Source organism: Balaenoptera acutorostrata, chromosome 3 (assembly GCF_949987535.1).
Source record: "Balaenoptera acutorostrata chromosome 3, mBalAcu1.1, whole genome shotgun sequence".
Lineage (NCBI taxonomy): Eukaryota > Metazoa > Chordata > Mammalia > Artiodactyla > Balaenopteridae > Balaenoptera > Balaenoptera acutorostrata.
In genome coordinates, this window is record NC_080066.1 from 135,490,777 (window position 1) to 135,513,934 (window position 23,158).

General features: G+C 40.2%; 2 protein-coding genes across 2 annotated transcripts in view; both read right to left on the reverse strand.

The window, feature by feature from the left end:
• The window catches only part of ATG14 (autophagy related 14), a 37,555-nt gene extending 21,126 nt beyond the window's left edge, over positions 1-16,429 (reverse strand). The window contains exons 1-3 of the mRNA XM_007192894.2: positions 16,190-16,429; positions 3,132-3,194; positions 1,558-1,600 (exon numbers count right to left, since the gene is read on the reverse strand). Of these exons, the coding sequence (XP_007192956.1) occupies positions 1,558-1,600; positions 3,132-3,194; positions 16,190-16,410 (327 nt within the window). The 5' untranslated portion in view covers positions 16,411-16,429. The remainder of the gene's footprint in view (positions 1-1,557; positions 1,601-3,131; positions 3,195-16,189) is intronic.
• A 2,079-nt stretch (positions 16,430-18,508) lies between these two features.
• The window catches only part of TBPL2 (TATA-box binding protein like 2), a 30,846-nt gene continuing 26,196 nt past the window's right edge, over positions 18,509-23,158 (reverse strand). The window contains exon 7 of the mRNA XM_007192998.2: positions 18,509-18,585. Coding sequence (XP_007193060.2) covers positions 18,509-18,585 — 77 coding nt within the window. The remainder of the gene's footprint in view (positions 18,586-23,158) is intronic.

Consider the following 23,158-nt stretch of genomic DNA (forward strand, 5'->3'; position numbering starts at 1 on the left):
CCAGGATTTAGGTACAGCTTCCCCAAAGAGAATAAAGGATAAGTAAAAATCTGCCCTACTAGTTTTAAAAAAGTACTATTTATCTATTCCATAATGCCTCCATAAATGGGGATAATTGAAAGCTTACAACAACAGTCAAATGCCTATAATGTTTCACACTTGTCTAAGTAGTCTGATGGTACAAGATACAGAGTAGATTACAGGAATGTTCAGTGGGTAAAACTCTCCCCTCTCCAGTGGGGTGAGAGAAACATCTGAGAACACATGCACGGGAACCGATGGATTCAGGAATAAACTGGCAATGAGATGTCTTCACTTTTAAAAGGTATTAGTCTTTAAGAATCAATATTTAAATTTTTGATAGAAAAACTAGAAAACTTAGAACTTAGAAAAACTGGGATGAGATTCTTTATAAATAGCCTTTTATAACTTTTTTCCATACAACTTGTTTATATAACATTCAGAGCATAAGCAGAATTCACTTATATCACATCTCTTTAAGTATTATTTAAAAATTATGAAGGATGCTTATTATTATTATGAAAAAAATTAAGCATCACAAAAGAGAAGAAAGAGATTGTTAACCTGACTCCTTCCCACTCTTCAGGGTTGATCTCAATTAAAGTTTGATATGTATCTTTTCAGATATATTTTTAAAACACATACACAAATGGAATCATACTTTACCCTAGCCTGCTTTTGTTTGATTGTTTCATTAAAAAATATACCTTGGACATCATTCCATACAAGTGCATGTAGGCTGACCACATTCTTTTCAACAGCTACACAGTATCATAATTATCTCACATTCTGTTTGATGAGTATTTAGATTATATTTTAACTTTACTACCAATGATGCAGACAATCAGCCTCTTTATCCATAAATCTCTACATTCATGTGTATTTTCTTAGGAGGAAAATTGCCGATATACCACACGTGCGTTAAAAAAACCAACAAAGCACCACCAAATTGTCCCCCAAACAAATATGTCAATATATACTCCCACCAACAGTGAATAAAAGTATAATCAATCAAACTCCTTATTTTCATATGTTGTACTCATTTTTTCCCAGTTTATATTCATTTTGCTACGGTCTTTAACATATAGAACTTTTAAACTTTTATGTAGTGTGTCAAATGTTTTCCTTTATGGCTTATAAAGGTCTGCTCATCCCCAGATTATAAAAATACTCTCCCATATTTTCTTTTAATATTTGAGTTTATTTTTCACATTCAATCATTAACCCATCTACAAAGTAGGTGTTTACGATGAGTAATTTTTTTAAAAAGGACACCTCACTGTTCTTGTATCTCTATGTCAATACCAGACTTCATAATTATTCCTTACAGTGGTTCCATAATTAATTGCCAATACCCTGTTTTTGGTACCTGGATGAAATATCTGAGAAGCCCACACTACAAATATATTCACAGAGAACTGCCAAAAAATGATCAAAAATAAATTTAAATTCGAAACGATTTTTGAAGTTCTGCCAACTTAAAAACATGTAACCTCAAGTGTAAAGAATATTATTTAAATACTTCTTATAGCTTACCAACTGATCTGTTATCCATTTTCCTTCCATAGCTTTTAACACTCTGTATGGAGAAGAGACAAAGGAAATATGCTCTTAAAATAATGAATTCGGTGAAGCTCAAAAATGCAAAATCAACAACTTTTTAAAATAAGGTCTCAGAAACAGCTGGATATACCAAAGTGGGATGTAAGCATTGAAAAATATTTTCCAGATTCCCTGCTCTCTGCAATTTTTTCTCACCTCCTTCCTTCTGCACTTTTAATACAGCTCAGAGCCTTTCTATAAACATTCACAATAAACTTCCATAACAGCCATAGCCTTTGTCCTCCACCATAATCAATAATTTCCATCAGTCATAATTAATAATAATGATAGTTACAAGAGAATTCATGGTCCAAATGCTATTGTCAGCTCCCCCCAAAACGGCACAAGCCATGGGACTTCCCTGGTGGTGCAGTTGTTGAGAATCCACCTGCCAGTGCAGGGGACACGGGTTCGAGCCCTGGTCCGGGAAGATCCCACGTGCCGTGGAGCAACTAAGCCGGTGCACCACAACTACTGAGCCTGCACTCTAGAGCCTGTGAGCCACAACTACTGAGCCCGTGTGCCGCAACTACCAAAGCCCACGCGCCTAGAGCCTGTGCTCTGCAACAAGAGAAGCCACCACAATGAGAAGCCCGTGCACCACAACGAAGAGTAGCCCCTGCTCGCCACAACTAGAGAAAGCCCGTGCACAGCAACGAAGACCCAACACAGCCAAAAATAAATAAATAAATAAATTAATTAATTAATTTTAAAAAAAAAAGGCATAAGCCAGCTTAGGCAGAAATTTGTTCTACGGAATGAAGTGTTCTACAGGAAAAAATAAAAGTTTCCGTGACAGAGTAAGTTAGAGAAATGACTGAGTTACATAAATCTAAGCGGGTTTTTCTAATGCAGAGTATCTCTGAAGATTTCATCTACTCATAAATGTGTTAATCAGGTCTGGGGTGTGTATGGAGAATAGTGACTGGATCAGTTTGGGACAAAAGGTTCTACAGGACAATTCCCAAATCCAGAGGATGAGAGATTCATCGGGTGCTCATTAATACTCAGATTCCTGGGCCTCCCCCCAGACCTACTGAATCAGAATATCTGAGAATAGGATTCCAAGAATCTACACTTTTAACCAGTACTGAAGTTAATGAATTCTGATGTAGATGATCTGCAGACCACACTCTGCAAAACCCTGATACATAAGAATAAAGATAAACAGAAGCAATAATGTCCTACAAGAGCCACCACCGTTAGTCTAATATGCCTTCTGTCCTGGACCCATTTACCATACGTCAATTATCAGGGCCAGCGGTTTGATTCATCCATCCAGTCACTGCCTGCTGTGAACCAGGCACCAGGTTTGATCCCAGTGTTTTCTAGAAACTTGATCATCTCTCCTATTTTGCTTCTCCCAGATGTACTGCTCTTCACACGGGGAGATTTGTAACCTAAATTCAATAGATTAGCAATCCACATGTATGCATACCACAGCACTGAATTAAACCATGTGGTGACTAGACAACCTCCACAAATTAAAAAACAAAATGAAAACTCACTCTTTTTGAAATTCTTCTTGCTTGCTCTTAAGTTGGCTTAACCTTTCCTTCTTGTCTATAAACCTGTAAGAAAAAAATTCAGTGTTTTATTTAAATGTTTATTTTTTTTTCAGTTGAATGAGATTATGCAAATTCCTGAGAGCCAAACATTTCTGCAGACTCATCCGGAAATGTCACTGTCCTGAACATATCTTCTCAATGGCACGCTTATAGCTGCTTACCATTTGGTTATTTAAAACTAAGTTCAGGGCTTCCCTGGTGGCGCAGTGTTTGAGAATCTGCCTGCCAATGCAGGGGACACGGGTTTGAGGCCTGGTCTGGGAAGATCCCACATGCCGCGGAGCGGCTGGGCCCGTGAGCCACAACTACTGAGCCTGCGCGTCTGGAGCCTGTGCTCTGCAACAAGAGAGGCCGCAACAGTGAGAGGCCCGCGCACCGCGATGAAGAGTGGCCCCCACTTGCCGCAACTAGAGAAAGCCCTTGCACAGAAACGAAGACCGAACACAGCCAAAAATAAATAAATAAATTTATTTTTAAAAAAAAACCAAAAAAAAAAAAACTAAGTTCAAATTCTCAGCTTTAAAACTCTTTCATGGGTTTATAAAATATGTCTATAGGTTTTTTCACCCCTAGGTTAAATTGTCCTCCAAAACAGGTAAATCAGAGCACTAAAATGAATCAGAATTCAAGAAAACGGAGGCTTCCATTATAAAAATAATTGTAATTATTAAGTTTAATTTAACCCTACTCTCATTTATAAATTGGTTCCTTATAATTCTTAAAGTACAATTGTTTTCTCACTAATTTTACTGCTAGTCATTACGGGCTAGCAAGTTACTTAATAAAAGTTATCAAAAGGAAAGAATATCACATTGCAGTTCATTTTTGCTGTCACTATTCTACCCTTATTCTTATTTTCTTCCTGCTACCTTATGTGCGATTAGTTTGTTTTGTTTTTTTTGCAGTTTAAGGTAGGAACTTCAATCATCAACTTTAAGCCTCTCCCTTTTTAATATAAGTATACAGAGTTATAAATTTCCCCCAGAAGTATTGCTTAAGCTAAACCCTAAACATTTTGATATCGTGTATTTTACCATTTAGGTTGACATTTCTAATCTTCCATCAAATTCCCTCTTTGACCAATGAATTATTTAGAAATGTATTGTTCAATTTCCAGATATGCAGGTTTTTTGGTAACGTACTGTTATTTTTCTACTTTAATGCTGATGTGGTCCCAGAATATTCTCTATGAGATTTTAATCTTTTGATCTGAGACTGTCTTATGGCCTCGCATATGGTGCGCCGCGTCTCGGTGAAAGTTCCATGTGCACTTGAAAGAACGTGTTTTCTACAGCTGCTGGATACAGAGTTCTATAAACGTCAACTAGCTGAAGGTGGCTAGCAGTGATACTCATATCTTCTAGGTCTATGCTGTTCAACACGGTAGCCATCAGGCACATGTGGCTACTGAGTACCTAAAATGACTTGTTGCTTAATAAGAATTTTAGGTTAAAAAAAAAAAAGTATGGCTAACATCATGCAACTGATTTTGAATTGAGCTAATGGTGGCTCACTACTTTCAAAGAAACAAAGGTAATGCCACATGCTACAGTAACGTGGTGTGGAGTCCAAGATTAGGCCTTTGGCTATCTCGTGAAATCATAGCCTAAATGAAAACAATTTAACAGAACCATAACAGCCCTAAAAATCTCTTCCTTAAAATAATCCAGACATAAAAGTCTCTCTAACATACTATTTCTATAATCCCACATTTGAAACATACGCAGATATCTACTTCTAAATGGAAGGGATAAAATGGTCTAATTATGACCCTACCATTTAATAGTCAGTCACTGAAAATGTACAATATATATTAAACAAGAAACCAAATCAGATAATATCACATGTGACAGAATTACATACTTACATGACTAAATTAAAATTAAATTAAAAATTCAGTTTCTCAGTTGCACTACCCACATTTCAATAGCCACATATGGCTGGGGGCTACCTTACTGGATGGCATAGATACGGAACATCACTGCACAAAGTTGTATTGGGTAGCACTGCAATGGCCAGTAAGGTGGTAACTACATGAAACAGTATTAGAAAACTCTGAAACCAGTGTGGGATGTGGACAAATTCATAGATTCATCAATTAATTTATCAGGTATTTACTATGTGCCTGCAACTTATGACAAAGCATTTTACAGAACGTTAAGAAATCTAATCTTTCATTTTTCTGCAACTGGCTGTGAACTAGACAGGTTACTTGTTATATGCTTCCATTTCCTTCTATCAAAAATGAGAATAGAATATGGTATTTACTTCTACCTAATGTGGTGATTCATGCTCCGATAACCTGAAGGAGATGACAAGCTCACAAGACTCATCCACCTGTGTAAACAAAGGACTGACATGGAGGATAAAATCCTGCTTTTAGGGGCTATGAATCAGATCTGTTGTAAAAATGCCACTTTGCACTAAAACAAATTGGGATGATAACACTGTCCAGCTTTATATCAAGCTGGTTAGTTCTCTTGGGTTTTGCTTAAAAAAAAAAAAAAAACCAAACCAAAACAACAAACTTAAAACAAACATACAGAGGACAGCAGGAATAACAAACAGAAGATAACAGTTCCTACTGCATCAAACACTTCATGAGTAATGTCATTCTTCATGAAGGAAATGAAAATAGGTAGTGTGAACAAAGCGAAAGCAGATGGTTATCAAGGAATGTGGCTGGTCAGCGAGCCAACTGCTCACCAGCGCCTCACCCATCCTCTGCATTCTCCATCCCAGGACTCACAGAGATAGACTAGGAAAAAAAAGAAAAAAGAAAAAAGGAAAAGGAAGGGGGGAAAGGCATTTTTTATATACTGTCTTTCAAGCTGGGTTTATCACGTAAAATGTTTTGTATCTTTTTCCACTTCAGAACATAAAGACCTATCTCATTCTTTAACAGGTACACAGAATTTCACTGAATGGACATCATATAATTTATTTACAGAAACACCTACTGATGAACCCTGCCATCGCTTCCAAATTTTCACTATTAGCAGTAATGTTAGAAATGAATATCTGGGTGTATTTAGGTTTACATGGCAACTCCTGGCAGTTATCTTTAAATTTCCTCTGAATCAGTTCATATTATATTTACAACCCTACCAACCTGTTTTCTTACTCACAGCACTGCACATTTTACTCTTTGCTAACCTGACTGGCCTCCCTCTCCTCAAAGACAGTTCATAATCCATTTATTTGCCTTTCTTCATTTCACAGTTAGAAATGTTTAACACCTTTTCCTATCTTATTGGCTACTTTTCTTTTGTTATCCCCCTATGCCCTTTGTTCACTTTTCTATAGTTTTTTTTTTAAATTTTATTTATTTATTTATTTACTTATTTATGGCTGCGTTGGGTCTTCGTTGCTGTGCGAGGGCTTTCTCTAGTTGCGGCAAGTGGGGACCACTCTTCATCGCGGTGCGCGGGCCTCTCACTATCGTGGCCTCTCTTGTTGTGGAGCACAGGCTCCAGACGCGCAGGCTCAGCAACTGTGGCTCACGGGCCCAGTCACTCCGCGGCACGTGGGATCCTCCCAGACCAGGGCCCGAACCCGCGTCCCCCGCACTGGCAGGCAGACTCTCAACCACTACCGCCACCAGGTAAGCCCTTTTTTAAAATTTTTGACCGCACTGGGTCTCATTGTTGTGCACGGGCTTCCTCTAACTGCGGTGAGCAGGGTCCACTCTTCATTTTGGTGTGCGGACTTCTCATTGCGGTGGCTTCTCTTGTTGTGGAGCACAGGCTCTAGGCGCGTGGGCTTCAGTAGTTGTGGCACGTGGGCTCAGTAGTTGTGGCTCACAGGCTCTAGAGCGCAGGCTCAGTAGGTGTGGCTCACGGGCCCAGTTGCTCTGCGGCATGTGGGATCTTCCCTGACCAGGGCTTGAACCCGTGTCCCCTGCATTGGCAGGTGGATTCTTAACCACTGCGCCACCAGGGAAGTCCTATAGTTTTTTTTTAAAGGGTTATTTATTAGAGAAATTAGCTATTTCCTTTCATACATCTTGAAATTATTCTTCCTCAATCTGCTTAGTGACTACTTATGTTTCTGCTCTACCAATTTTCCAAAATTTTATGCAGATACGTTTATCAATTTTGTTGTTGTTGTTCAGTGGCTCTACAGATTTCTATTGTTTTCCGAAAAGAATCCGCCAGTGAACCTATACCATGAATCAGGGCTTTTACAACATTATTTCTTTCCTTTTTTATTTATTTATTTATTTACTTATTTATCTATCTAAGCCGGGTCATAGTTGTGTCACGTGGGATCTTTGTTGTGGCGTGCAGGATACTTTTTTTTTTTTTAGTTGTGGCATGTGGGATCTAGTTCCCTGACCAGGGACTGAACTTGGGTCCCCTGCGTTGGAAGCGCGGAGTCCTAGCCACTGACCACCAGGGAAGTCCCTACAACACTATTTCTTATATTTTCTTTCCCAATTTCAAAATGCCTTCTTTGTTATTTACCAAATTCCTCCAGACTTATATTTGCTTTTCTTCCCTACAAAAGTACTCCCTTAAGCTGACTTTAAAAAGTGCCCCTGTGATAGAGACTGATGAAAACTAGGAGCAGATGGTCATAGAGAGTCTGGGTTGTGTGCCATCGCTTGTAGTCAACAGTGCTACAAGAGGTGGCACACAACCCAGCTCAGGATTCAGAGGGAGCTCTCCAGCAGTCACGCCTGCCTGGGCTGCCCCTTGAGGACAGGTTAGAGGTGGCCTTGCTAAGGGAAGGAAGGCATTATAGGCAGAGGAAATTCTGCTGTTTCACAAGGTGAGAAGTTAATCTGTCCTGCCCTAGAGGACCTCAATACACCAGCGGGACAGCAGGGACAGGAGTGTGCTGCTGATAAGGATCAGTTAAGAGTGTGACCCTCATCGCTCCACGCTATCCCACAGCTACAGGTCGTCCTGGGCGACTGAGTGGATCTGGCTACAGGTGGGACTGGTCACCTAAGTCTGTCCCACGCAATCAGAAGAGCAGCACCCAGGCATGCACTCTATCAGGGATCCTACTATTAATTCTGTGCTAGATGATCATTAACATCGTCATAACATCTACAACTTACTGAGCACTTACGTAGTGTCTTTCATAAAATAACTCTAATCCCTCCATCTGCCTTCTCAGTCCTTTCCCTCATCCTTTGTGCCTAGGGTAATGGCAATAGAAAAGTCCAAGAAACACTATTAATGTATTTTAAGAAAGGTAAAACAAACAAACAAAAAACACAAAACTTTCGAATATGCCATTGAGGGCCTTAAAAATTAGTAAACCCTTGGAACCAGTTACGCAGTTCAAGGAAAAGATCAGAGATGAGGAAGAAGATTTATGCCAATTGTGAAATTAGTCATAATAGCAAAAACTGGAAACAACTTTAATGTCCAAAAGGAGAATGATTATCAAACGACACCATATTGCCATGAAGGACATTAAAATATTTTTGTAGACAAAGACATTAGTATGTGTTTACGAGATGTTGGGTTAAAGAAAACAAAAAAGCAGAGCATCAAACTATATACACATGGTATGATTCCAAATGAAAAAAATATATTTACAAGCACACACATACATAGAAACAAGGCTGGAAGCAAATATAACAAAACACTAACAGTTGTGAGAATATGGGCAAAATCTGTTTCCTTCTTTACGTATTATTGTACTTTACAAGTTTTCTACAATAATCATACATACTTTTATAATCAGAAAAAAACCAGTATTCAATCAATTAAAATTTCTCAAGCTCCACCTTTGAGGACCATATCCACTATAAAAACATATATACAATCCCCTAAAAGTATCTAAAGTCCTTAGGTCTCTTGACACTGATTATATTCCTTAGGTTCCTTAAATCTAAAAGCAGAAAATGAGCATTAACAGTTTTCAGGTCAGTGGTGGAGAATTATCCCCAGCTCCAATTTGGACACACGTTTGGTGAAAAGTTTACGATGATTCTGGCTCTAGAAATAAGGCAGAAAGGCTTCTTGGGGAAGAGAGAGCACAGATGCACCTGGAGAAGAGCACAGCAATCTCCCTTATTTAAGCAGAAATGGTTAAAGAACTGCATATTTCTTGAACTAGGATACGAACACAGCAAGAATTACTAGCCATCAAATTTTTCTCCCTTAAATTCTTTAGGCATTCAAGGTTATAATGTTTATGAACAAATGCAATATGAAAAAACACAGTCCTTATCAGAATGGTTCTTTTATCTTATGTTAGAATATTTAGGTATGAGAAAATACACAGCTGACCCTTGAACAATGCGGGTTTCAACTGAGTGGGTCCACTTATATGCAGATATTTTTCAACAGTAAATACTACAGTACTACAGGGTCGGAATTTGGTTGAATCTGTGGATGTGGAGGAACTGCAGATAAGGAGGGCTGACTATAAATTACAGGCGAATTAACCACTGTTGTTCAAGGGTTAACTGTAGTAAAAACATATACTCCACCGGCAGGAATGAAGGTTAAGTGATTAGGAGAAAGCAGAAACAGAGCATTGTTTCGTTTTCTCCCTTGTAAAATGGGAATAGTGATTATCCTACTTGGTTACAGGGATTAAATAAGATAAATGTGAAAGCATCAGGTACAGGCACTTAGCACATAATATAGGCTAGTTTCCCTTTTCTTCATTGCAATGAGTGATTTTTGTACTTAATCTTACTAATGTATTAAATTGAATATATATATATATATATATATTTATTTACTTATACATGTATTTCAGATCTGGAGGTAAACTCAAGAATTAGCATAGCCCAGCAATAAGTAAGGCACACTACTCTGAGTTTCCTCGTTCTAAAAACAGATTAATAACTCATGGTTTTGTGGTAGGGAACAAATGACATAATAAATGTGAAATTCTTTTATAAATTCTAAAAGGTACACATAATGGCAAGAGTAGCCACTGATACTGATTGAAAACAAAAGTTATATTTTCTTAGCAGATCCACATGTATTGGCGTAAATACAATTAATAAGCTGCATGGGATGGGAGTCATGACCCTTCTTGAAAGACATAACCAAACAGAAGTCAGGTTGATAAACCCTTGTCTAAAGATGGGGAGTCCAGCTACCTATAGAGCTTTTATTCTTCTGAGTGGGGCATACAAATGTGGGCCCAGAACCGAAATCCCATGACAATATTTTTATAAGCTACAGTGACTGACAACCAAAAAGATACTGGAGGGCAGAACAGAGATGTCTAAAGGGTAGTTTTTTGGATGTTGGCTGTGTCTTCCCCTTGAAATGTTTAGTAACATCTACATTTCTTGCTTGTCCTTTATCTCACTTCTCAATTTGTTTAGCGCCCATATTTCTGTTTCTTGGTAGAACTGTAGTCATATATTCTTAAAACTCATCAGTGAAGGTAGTGCTGCATCATTCCTGATTCAGGGTACATATAAAAGCAACACTGGAACTTCCCTGGTGGTCCAGTGGGTAAGACTTCACGCTGCCAATGCAGGGGGCCTGCGTTCGATCCCTGGTCGGGGAACCTGCATGCCGCAACTAATCGTTTGCATGTCACAACTAAGAAGCCCGCATGCCGCAACTAAAAAGATCCTGCATGCTGCAACTAAGACCCAGCACAGCCAAAATAAATTTTAAAAAAAAAGCAATACTACCCATATTGCTCATAAATTTTGCCTTTCTTTTTGATCCACACTTTAAAATAACTGGTTCCTAAACCAGCAGGCAGATGTTCCTGGGTATCCTCAGATTATGTTCCCTGTCTCATTCCTACACTATCATAAACTGGTAAGCAATTTTTTTCAGTTTTGAGTGGAAAGATTACTTCAACTTGTTATCTATTGGGTAGCAGTCTTATTTTTGGTGTCAGATAAATGTATAATCCAGAAAATTATGTTCCTGTTAAAAGACCTGTAATTTTTTTTAAAAAATAAATTTATTTATTTATCTAATTTTTGGCTGCTTTGGGTCTTCGTTGCTGTGCATGGGGTTTCTCTAGTTGCAGCGAGCAGGGGTTACTCTTTGTTGCAGTGCACAGGCTTCTCATTGCTGTGGCTTCTCTTGTTGCGGGAGCACGGGCTCTAGGCGCACGGAGGATTCAGTAACTGTGGCACGCAAGCTCAGTAGTTGTGACTTGCAGGCTCTAGAGCTCAGGCTCAGTAGTTGTGCCACACGGGCTTAGCTGCTCTGCGGCATGTGGGATCTTCCCGGACCAAGGATCGATCCCGTGTCCCCTGCATTGGCAGGCGGATTCCCAACCACTGTGCCACCAGGGAAGTCCAAACCTGTAATTTTTAAATGTTCTCCAGTACAAGATCCAAAGGAGACTGTGTTGAGAGTACTGCTTAAAATCATTCCTCTTCATCTCTTAAGGAAGCACACACATCAAACGGCAGATGAAAAAGCAGAGAAGAAAGTGGGCACTGTTTTCGGACTGAGGCCAAGGTGGGAGATGAGGAAAAGATAGCGCTAGGAGGGTACCAAGGTTGTAAGGAAGTGTTCCCACTGAACAATAACAAAAAAAGTAGCGCATTCAGGTATTTTTCAATCTAACTGCCAAACTCATACTGTCCACAAAATTATGTAAAGATGCATGTTCCCTTTTTTTTTTTTTTTTAAAGAATTATTTATTTATTTATTTTTGGCTGTGTTGGGTCTTCGTTTCTGTGCGAGGGGTTTCTCTAGTTGTGGCAAGCGGGGACCACTCTTCATCGCGGTGCGCAGGCCTCTCACTATCGCGGCCTCTCTTGTTGCGGAGCACAGGCTCCAGACGTGCAGGCTCAGTAGTTGTGGCTCACGGGCCTAGTTGCTCCGCGGCATGTGGGATCTTCCCAGACCAGGGTTCGAACCCGTGTCCCCTGCATTGGCAGGCGGATTCTCAACCACTGCGCCACCAGGGAAGCCCGCATGTACCCTTCTTAGGAGTTAAAAGAACTAATTATTGGGAGACAGATTTGTTCTTTAATATCTAATTTTCCTTGAACTGCTAAACCATTACAAACTATGTATTCAGCTAGTCTATTAATGAAACCTGAAAAAAATACATCTACATTCACAAGAACTTTGATATGCACATCACATTCAAGATCCTTATAGGCACAGCTAATCTGGTTAATTTACTGAAAAGAATCAGAGGTTAAACAAGAGTATTTAAATTGTGCTGTAAGCTTCCATATTTTATTTCAAAGTGGTTTCCCACAGTTAGTGAGGAGCTCTTCATAAGTAAAAGGAAAAAAGAGTCTGAAAGCAAAATTTTTCATAAATACTGAAGACAACAGAATATCTCACAATCAACCTTTGGCCCAAGAAATTTAAGGCTTATTAGTAGTCAGTGTAAAGCTTTGAGAGCAGAGACCTGCCTTGCTCTTCTGTAACTGCCAGAATATTTTATGCAGATAACTGTACCCAATGAGAGCTCAGTAAAACTGATTTGACCATTAGGACGGTGGTCCTGGGTCTCGACAGATTCTCACATCCTACTAGATGCTAGGCACTGTTCTGGGAACAAAGGAAAATAAACAAGCAAACTTCTCTTCCTTAGGAATACAAGGTTCAGAACAGGGAACAATGGAAAGTGAAGTGAAGCTGTCTGTTATCCCTGAACCTTAAAATTTCCTGTTCATTTCTAAATTTTGAATGGTTCTGGTATTTATTTTTCACTTTTCTGCTTGGTCATAAAAAGAAATCCACTATAACACATCCCTCTTCTGAAAATAATTTGTATTTCAGTTTCTAAAGTTGTCTTGCCTTTACCATTCCTTCAACAATCTGCTTATTGTGTGCTGCCCACTGCTGCTGCACTAAGCACTGGGGATCTGACTGAACAAAACCAGAATTCATGCCTGCGTGGAACTACATTCCGGATGCAGTTACTTTCCTCAAAAAAGTAACACCACTTACCATGCTCAATACCATGAAAGAACTGAGTATTGTGACAGAAATGGGGGGAGAGATGGAAGTGGGGACCTATCTTAGTGAAGGTCAGGGACGTCTCACTGAGGAAGTGACATTTAAGTTGAGACATGAAAGGAAAGGTGACAATCAGGAGGAACAATGTTCCAGGCAGAGGGAACAGCAAGGAAAAAGACCCACGGGTGGAAAAGTTTCATGTGTTTGAGGATATGAGAGAAGGCCCAGCTACTGAGCTGTGAACGTGAGGGTACATGGCAAGCGTTTATTTTTTGAGTACTTAATACATGCTAGACATCATGCTAAGTACTTCAGTGCATGCTCTTATGTAACCACTACCAGAAACCTATGAAGTTAGATACTCCATTTTCAAAATGAAATAAGCACAGGAGAGATTAAGAAACTTCAAAATCACATAGCAAGTGGTGGAGCTTGGATTCAATTCAATACAGCTTGAATCCAAAGACCACATTTTAAACTCAACCTTACAGCCAAAGTTAGAAGGTAGGCAGTAGCCAAATCACATGGGGCTTAATATGCCATAGTAAGGAGCTTGAATTTTATTTTAAATAAAGTGGAAAGCCACTGAAAAGGTTTAAGCAGAACAGTGACAGTATCTGATTTACATTTCTACCGTGGCTGCTGTGTGAAGGCCAGAGGGAGGCTAGGGAGGAGCTGTACGTGTAAAAGAAAGGAAACTAATAAGAAGCCAGGAGAGAAATGATAGTGGTCTGGACTAGAAGTAGACAGATTCAAGATCTACTCTGGAGCAGATCAAATTAGACTTGTCAATATTTTGGATACACGGAATAAGATAAAAGGAAAAAGCTAGGATAACTCCCGGGTTTCTGGCTTTAGTGACAAATGGGTCGTGATTTATAACAATGAAGTGATTCAGAATCATATTAAGTTTGGGAAGGAAGGGTAGATTGACCCAATCATTCAACAAATCTTTATTAAGCTTCTACGATGTGAGGGTACAGCAGAGTACAAAACTATTTTGTTCTCACAGAGCTTACATCACTGGAGCAGGAGGCAGTTAGACAAATTAATATGTAAACCACAGACGGTGATAAGTGCTATAGAAAACAATAAAGCAGGTTAAGTGGGAAAGGAGGTTACTATTTTAGTTGAATAGTCCAAAGAAAGAGTTCCTCTAATATATGAGCAGAGGCTTAAAGGAATCAAAGGAAGGAGCCCTGAAGACTTCTAGAAGAGTCCTGGCAGTCCGAATAAGACTGCAGTGGTCCTGAAGCAGGAGTCTTCTTGGTATGTTTGAGGACTGGCAAGGAGGCCAGGATGGTACTGCAGAGTGGGTAAGGGAAAAGCAATAGGAGATCAATGGAGGAACAGACAATACAGAACTTTGGATAAGAACTTTGGCTTTCTTTACTTTGGGTAAAACAGGAAACCCCTGGAAGATGTGAACAGAGGAATGGAGGAGTGGTGTTACTCTGGCTGCAATATGGGAATCACACTATAAAGGAGAAAGGGTGGAAGCAGGAACTCAAGAGGCAATAATCCTCTGGTGGACCAAACCAGGAGGCAGTGAAAGGGTTGGATTTAGGATAGGTTTTGAAGGGTGGATGGGATTTGTTGATGGGATTATATATGGTGGCATTAAGAGACGGGTCAAGGAAGACTGGAAGGTTTTTTTGGCCTGTGCCAGAGAATGAAGTTACCATTTACTGGGCTGGAATGAGCATGAGAGGAACAGATTTATGATGGATAATCATGAATTCAGTATGCCATATTAAGATGGAGATTCTCATTACAAATTTAAATACAGACAGAGTATGCAGCTGTTTTCTTGATTTCACAAAGGCCTGGGTTGGAGATACAAGTCTGGCAGTCTTCAGCATATAGACAATATTTAAATTATGGGAATGAATCTAAGAAAAAGTATATAGAGAAGAGGGTCCAGAACTGAACCCATGATAAACTCCATCAGTTAGACATTTCCACCTCATACCTAGTATTCTTATAATAAAACTGTGTTAATTTTTAAAGCTATTATTTATTACATCAGCAGTTTCTAAAGTCATCAAGTACATCAATGAGACACAGTGATGAACTAAAAGACTGAATCATACAAATCTCCTCAAAAGAAAAAGAAATGAACTCCATTCGTGATGCGAGAACTGTCAGCAACTCAAAAAACACTTCCAAATACAGCCGTTATATAATCCAGTGGTTAAGTGCATGGCATATGGGTTCAGGCTGCCTGGAATTTAATTCTGGTCCCCACACTTATTATCTGTGTGACCCAGGGCAAGGTACTGTGCAGTTTCCTTAGCAGTAAGTTACAGAAAATAACTTACCGGGTTGTTGTAAATGAATTAATACCTGAACTTTTGCACTGAAAAAATTAGCTGGCTTACTATCATTGACACTAAGTTATTGAAACAGAAGTTGAGCCTGAGAGACCTTGCAGCTAATCACACTAATTTTTCAATTATCTTAACCAAGGACTTGTAGGTCTCTGTTTAAATTTCAAAACAAGGCCAAAACGTGTTCTTGAATTCTCTTAACTAAGGGCTTGCAGCTCCCAGTCTGGATTTTAAAACAAAGCCAAAACACATACCCAAACTCCTTAGCATCTAAAACAATCTTTGGAAAAGGGAGGAACTAGCTAGCCTAGTTCACACGTTAGAGTAAGCATGTCTGATAAGATCTCTCTGTGACACAGGCTACCAGGACCCGAATCCCTCTTAACCAGTTGTTTTATTCTCCTCTAGAGAATGAACGTGCTTTCGAAAACAAAGGTTAAACCCAGCATTTGAATGGGAGTGGAACAAAGTACCGAGAATCCAACTCTATGGCAGTAATAGAAGACCTCTCCACAGCCACCATCTATCCCTTTTCCCTAGTACCCAAGAGCACCGTGAGGTAAGACTCCTCTCGAGTGGGTTAGGGGGAAACGGCGACCTTCTCTCTTCTGGCCTCCATCCCCGACTCTTTCTCCTGGGAGCAAAGCGCCGGCGCAAAGCAGTTACCCTCCCTACCTCCCCCTCCTCTCGCTGGGCTCCGGGGCCCAAACTCAGGCCCCAGGCTCCAGCCTCCGAGCCGGTGGAGACACCCGGGTTAGAAACCATAGGGCCGTGGCGGCTGCCTTACCTTTCACGGTCGCGGCCGTCGAAGTAGACGAAATCGCCGCTCTGGACGCACTTGGCGCAGGTCAGCCGCCGGCGGGTGGTGTTGCACAGTGGGCACCGCTCGACTGCCACGTACAGCCCCTCCGCGTCGTCCACGGAGTCTACCAGGTCCCGAGCGACGGGCTGGGGCCCGCAGCCAGGAGCCTCCGGCGCCCGGGATCCCTTCCCACTGGGAGACGCCATGATGGCCTGAGAGCAGAGCCAGTCACGTGGGATTTTGTTTTCAACCAGGTGCATCCTGGGCGAGGAGGAGGGGCCTGGGAGGGGCCTGGGGAGGGGCCGGAAGCGCGGCGGGAGTCCCGCGAGACCCTCGCCCGGCCTCGCCCGGCCTCGCCCACCCCTCGGCCGCCGAGGGCCGAAGGGGCAATGGGTTTTTCTGACTGCTCGGGGGCGGCCGTTTCCGAAGTAGGAATTATGTTTAGAGGAGCAAGTCAGCCCAACAGAATGTCATCTGAGGCTCAATCACGCCCAGGCTACACGTTAACGCCTCCAGCTTGTGCAAGAAATAGTAATACGATGCCCTAAGGATTCTGGGAAAACAGACTGGGAACACAATGAGGGAATTTCTGTCATTCGCTCTGGATGCTTTTAAATTTGGCTAAAACTACCGCAGAGTTGGGTGAGGGAACTGGGTCTTGGAACGAGGTTGAATTTTGGCCCACCCGCCTTCTTAATAGCTGTGTAATTCGGGGCAAATTCCTCACCTCTCTCTGCCTGTGTTCTTAACTGTTAAATGGAGAGAATTTCAGTACCCACCTAAGGATTAATAAGTAAATCCGTTTAATAGTAATCTGATAAGTACTTTACCAATAATAGCTAACCAGTGGAAACAACTGTACTGAACGTGTAAATCAAAGTTGTATCTTTCTGAAAAATAAATTTTAATGTCCAGCATTCCGCCGCTTCTCTGGGCCATATCTTAAAGAATTTGAACTAGGTAGAATTTAACATGGTTAGATGACTCCAAATTTCTTTCTGTGGGGATAAATAGGGTAGGTTGGAGGATTATATCAGAGTAACTAGTGTTTGAATATGCCTGTAAACTACAGAAGAAAAAAAATTAGGCTCATAGGTCAAATGATCAAGACCACTGATTCTCAAGGATTATTTTGGCAGGCTGTAAATTAATGACTGCCCTAAATTCTCTCTCCAGCTAGGGCTTCTCTCCCAAGTTCCATACCCCCAAATTCATAACTGCCTACACTAGGCTTAAAGTAATGTACAGTGACCACCAACAAACTCAGCAATTGGGAAACTGAAATTAAAACTGAACTCAGGAATTCCCTGGCAGTTCAGTGGTTAGGACTCCAAGCTCTCACTGCTGAGGGCCAGTGAGTTTGATCCCTAGTCGGGGAACTAAAATCCCACAAGCCTGCACGGTGCCGCCAAAACAAAAATAAAACAAAAAAACCCTGAACTCTCCCTCCCCACAAATGTCTCCTCATCTTAGTGAAAGACAATCACTGCCCACTTGAGAACAAGGGCCACAACTCCTGTTAGCCCATCCCTCCCTGTTAATCTCCACCTCTCCATCAAATGCGGCTGATTCCACAACCTAATTAGGTCTTGAAGCTGAGCTCTTTGCTCCAGCCTCTTCCTCTTATCTGGTCTATTTTAATACAATTACATAGGATTATAAAAGTACCCCAAAAAAGTGCAAAATCCCTAAACTGTTTTCAAAATAGACCTTATACTAAACCTGAATGGTTCCTGAAAGTTTAAGATTTATTTTTAAGGGAGAGAAATAATTTTCTCTGACCATTTCAAACAAAAGGATGTTTAATTATTTAATTTTTCTTAAGTTTTCAGACTTACAATGTTTCATTTGTATTCTGACAGGATCCTTCACAGGCCCGTACCTAATGTCCAGGATCATCTACTCAATATTTAAAAAGGCAAAAAATAGACAATTTTCTATCCTCTTTTATGCAGTTATTTGAAATTTCTATATATTGCTATATATTTTTAGAGAACACATGTTAATGTACTACATCTTTAACAAGAGCAAAGCATTAAATTTTAATGATGTTACAGTATCATTCTAGCAAGGCCCTAAATCCTTCAAATTCTGAAGTAAGTTTACTTTTTCCATTTTAAAAATAACATACATGAGTCATTTTGAAAAAAAGTTTCTTCATTTCTTAGGCATGGTTACTCATACAGAATCACACTTTAATAACTAAAGTCAAAATGTGCATGGAATATCTATAATCCAGCTGTTTCTGTGCTGGGCTTATGCACATATTCAAACCAACATACTGTGAGATGTTGAATGATATACTCAGGTTTTTTTAAAACCCTTTAGAATAGGATAGATGTTTTCAAATGCTTCATAGATCTCAGAACGTTCTTTGGCACCTATGAAGAAATCCAAGTTTACATAATCTTTAAAAACAATACTAAAATTTTCTTAAGACTAAAACTTCATTGTCATCTCCAGTTACTTTTAATACAATAACATCTCTTTAGGTGTACCTGAGAAGTGACATTTATTCCTGGTAAAGACAAAAGAACTTGGTGACCACAGCTACATTCCCACAAACACATACCCTAGAGCAGAGTTCTCCAGTATCAGTATGTTTTTAGCCTCCTTGGGCATAGTATGAAATATGGAATGTTATCTCTCAGTGTGTCATGAACGTGACCACAGAACATGACCTTCATCAGCACCTGTGGGCACTTAGCTACCAGCAAAAGGAACTTCCTTTGATCTACTCATGTCTAGTCAACATGCTGATTCCCTAATACTAACTGAGACAAACTATTCTAAAGTTTTAAATTTCAGTATATGGGAAGGGATTATTAGAGGGGAAAATTGTACCATTGTTACCCTTAAAGTTAAGTTTCAAGAGCTCTTTAATTATAACTGCTCTAGGAGTTAAAAATGGATAAAAACGTGAATTAGACAGTCCCCACCCTTGAAAGAGATTATCAGTCAGCCCTACTCATATCTCTCACCACCAACAACCACTACTAACTTTCCCCTTTCAAAGCTATGCAGGCACCTTATGCTAAGGGTTAAGGACCGGTGGTATTTATGTTTATGTGGAACTGTCAGCTAATCGGGAAACTATTATCTGATATTATTGGGCAGGAGGCAAGGAGATTAATGAAAATATAAAAACTGTTAGCATGAAGAAAAATGGAAGTAGTTTAAGTTGGTAAAGACTCGTTCTTGAGAACTATAAACTTAACAAGGAGGAAGGCTCAGTAAGACAGCAGGAATAACCTGTGAGAAGTGGTTATCTGGTTTAAGGATGGGACTAGTGAGAGGGAATTACCAAAACGAGGATCACCAGATTTGAGAAGCAGGTAGAAATCAGGATTCAGAATCCAGGATGAGCTATAATAATTTTAAAAAATGGAAAATAGCAAGTGTTGGCAAAGAGACTGAGAAATTGGAACCCTCATACATTGCTGGTGGGAACTTAAAATGGTTCAGCTACTATGGAAAACAGTTTGGCAATTCCTCAAAAATGTTAAAATAAGAATTACCATGTGACCCAGCAATTTCACTCCTGAGTATCTGGGTATATACCCACCCCAGACTGAAAACAAGTACTCAAACAAATAATAGGCATGTAGACGCATATTCATTGCTGCACTATTCATAATAGCCCCAAAGTGGAAACAACCCAGTGTCTACCAACAGATGAATGTATAAACAAATTGTGGTAGATACATACAATGTAATATTATACTGCCATAAAAAGGAATCAAGCACTGATACATACTGCAATTGGATGAACCTCAAAAACATGCTAAGTGAAAGAAGCCAGACATGAAAGGTCACATATTGTATGATTCCATTTATATGAAGTCTCCAAAATAGGTAAATTCACAGAGACAGAATGAAGACTGGTGATTGCCAGGGGCTAGGGTGAGGGAGAAATGGGGAAAAACTGCCTAATGATATGGGACTTTATTTTGGAGTAATGGAAACATTTTGGCACTAGAGGCAGTGGTTGCACAACATTCTGAATGAACTAGATGCCCCTCAATTGTTCATTTTAAAACGGTTAAATTTGTGCTATTTGAATTTCACCTCAATAAATTAAAAAAAATTTAAGAATCAAAAATGAAGTACTTATAAGCCTAAAACCGGGGGGTGGGATAGGTAAGGGCAAAAAGTTACTTATTCATTGCCAAAGAATTTACTCTCTGAGTCTCCACCCTCAAAGATGTGGGGTGGGAAGGAAGGTGAATTATTGACATGGTTAACAGAAACTCTGTACCTCTGAGGTAGGAAAAATCCCTTGAGTCTCAGCAAATTTTAATTATAGCACTAAAATTTTAGTTTCTAAAGAGATTGGTTTTGTAGAAACCAAAAAGTGAGTTGGGGAAGCAGTTAAGTAAAACACTACTATAAAAAGACTCTGCCTCTGGTTTGATGGACTTCTTCAGCTTCTGGATACATTTGAACAGAACAACTTTAATTGGGAGACAGTGAAGTATAATAGGTATAGCAAACACACACACATTCACCCAATGCCCCCCTCCCCTAAACTAAGGTTCTTTTTATATTTAATTGAGTAACAGAGTATCTAGGTCCAGCATTTTGGGTAACCATGTACTCCGGGATTTCTTCGTAACACTTAAAAAAAAATCACACCTAAGAGCATTACATTCAAGCCCAAAAGAGTATAGCGTTCTGGCATCCCCTAGAGAGTAGAAAACACCCATCACCCAAGACGGAATGGACGTTGAGAGTGATCATTATTTTATATCATAGAAAAACAACTTTAGACACAAAAGGGCTTTAGGGAAATTATCTAGTACAATTTTTTTATTTCCTGTGTGGGAAAACGACGCCCAAGTAGTTGAAGTTCCCCTGAGTATCAGCTGTGAGGGAAGACCTCATGTATCCAGTGTTCCTTCCTTTACACCAAAAGTCATCAAATAAACATTGCCAGGAATTGTAAATCCCAATGAGGGGATTTGGTCAATTTAGTGAAATATTTCCTCACTACAGTATTGGCATAAAGATTTTGAGGAAACCTAAATTGTCCCCATAGTCCTATTAATAATCAATGTATAATCAAACATCCCAATTTGTAGCACCAGACTCCGATTATATATATGACCCTTGTCTTTTAAGCAAAACCTACCAGTCCTTTCCTTCAAGTAATGATGACCACCACTTTGGGGGATAAACACCATTCCTAACTGTGGCAAATGAGGTAGAAATTCTGTGGCTGGTGCATTGGAGAAAGGACTGGCTTGAGATCAAACCATATGGGCTCAAATGCAAGGTCTACAACTAACTAGGTTTGAAATCACAGGCAGATTGTTTAACTTCTGAGTTTCCATTTCCTTACCTATAAATAAGGACAACAGCCTTCTCACAGGGTTACTATAAGGGTTACATGAGCAAGTTTTTGCAAAAAGTCCTTTGCAAACCATAACATTTAACAAGATCTAAGCCATTTTTATTGTCCTAGAAGAATGTACTTCAGGATTAGGGATGCTGGGATGGCTGGCCCATGTACACATGGCTTATCATTTGGTTCTGTGAGAACCAGTATCACGTAATTTGTCTCCTCCACCAGGGCAGGATTTTTGCCAGATGAGGGGTATGTTATATTTGCTTTGGCATCCTCAGCACCTAAAACAGTAATATGTACCTGGCAGGCACCCAAAGTTTCTTAAATATCTATCACCTGTCGATAAGGTTTGTAAGCTCATCCCTACCCCTTAGCCAGCCCAAATATCACTTTCCAATACTACTTGGATTTTACAATACTATTCTTATACCAAGTCACAACTACACATCTTATTTTTCCAAGTGACAGCATACGCGTGTGCACGAAAGTGAAAATCTTACAAATTGCAAAAAAACCCAGCATTTAATCACTCAAGGTATACATTTTACAGTATATACTAAGTCACTATTAGTGGTGGATTCCCAGTAATGATTGCCGGGGATAACCTGTTCTGTCTCTGGCCCACTCACTATTAAGTCTTGCCATTTGTATGCTGCCCTCTGATGTACTCATTTCCAAGAACCACTGACATCTAACTGATTGAGAGTGACCCTTGGTAACAAAGACCCAGCTTCTTCGTCCTTTATGCTGGAAGGAAATAAGTGCGTGAAGTATTTTTCTAAAGCCTCTTTAAACTTCATAAACCTATCATCTGGGCAAGGCATGAGAGCAAAATTTCATCTTTTTGAATGCTAGGGAAAAAAGAAGAGTGGGAGGTAATAACAGCTAACGTTTACACCATGTTTACTGTACGCCAGGCCTTGTTCTTCTGCCTCCTCATAACACTTAGCAGGTAGTTTCTATGGGCACCCGACTTTTACATATGTGGAAATCAAGGTGGAGAACAAACTCACCCAAGGTCAACACAGCCAATAAATGGTAAAGCTTGGATTCAAACTAGACAATTGGCTTCCAGAGCTCAGCCTCTTAGCCAACACACCTGCTGCCTCTCACCACTAAGAGAGTATTTATCATTCCTTAGCTGACAAGGATTAGGAGGAAGGTGCCCAAAAGACCACACAGGTGTTTTCACAGATATCTAAAGAGCCGGGGGACAGGGTGAGTACGAGAAGATGGTGGGCTCTGAGGCCAGGCATGTGCAGCACGTATAGCTGTTTGACATTGTTAAGGTTACTTGATCTCTCCATTGTCCTCATTTTACAGGTGAGGAGACTGAGATATTAAGTACAGCCTCACAGAGTTAACCAGAACCCACATAAAAGCCCTTACTTAGGGCTTCCCTGGTGGCACAGTGGTTGAGAATCTGCCTGCCAATGCAGGGGACGCAGGTTCGAGCTCTGGGCTGGGAAGATCCCACATGCCGTGGAGCAACTGGGCCCGTGAGCCACAACTACTGAGCCTGAGCGTCTGGAGCCTGTTCTCCACAACAACAGAGGCCGCGATAGTGAGAGGCCTGCGCACCGCGATGAAGAGTGGCCCCCGCTCGC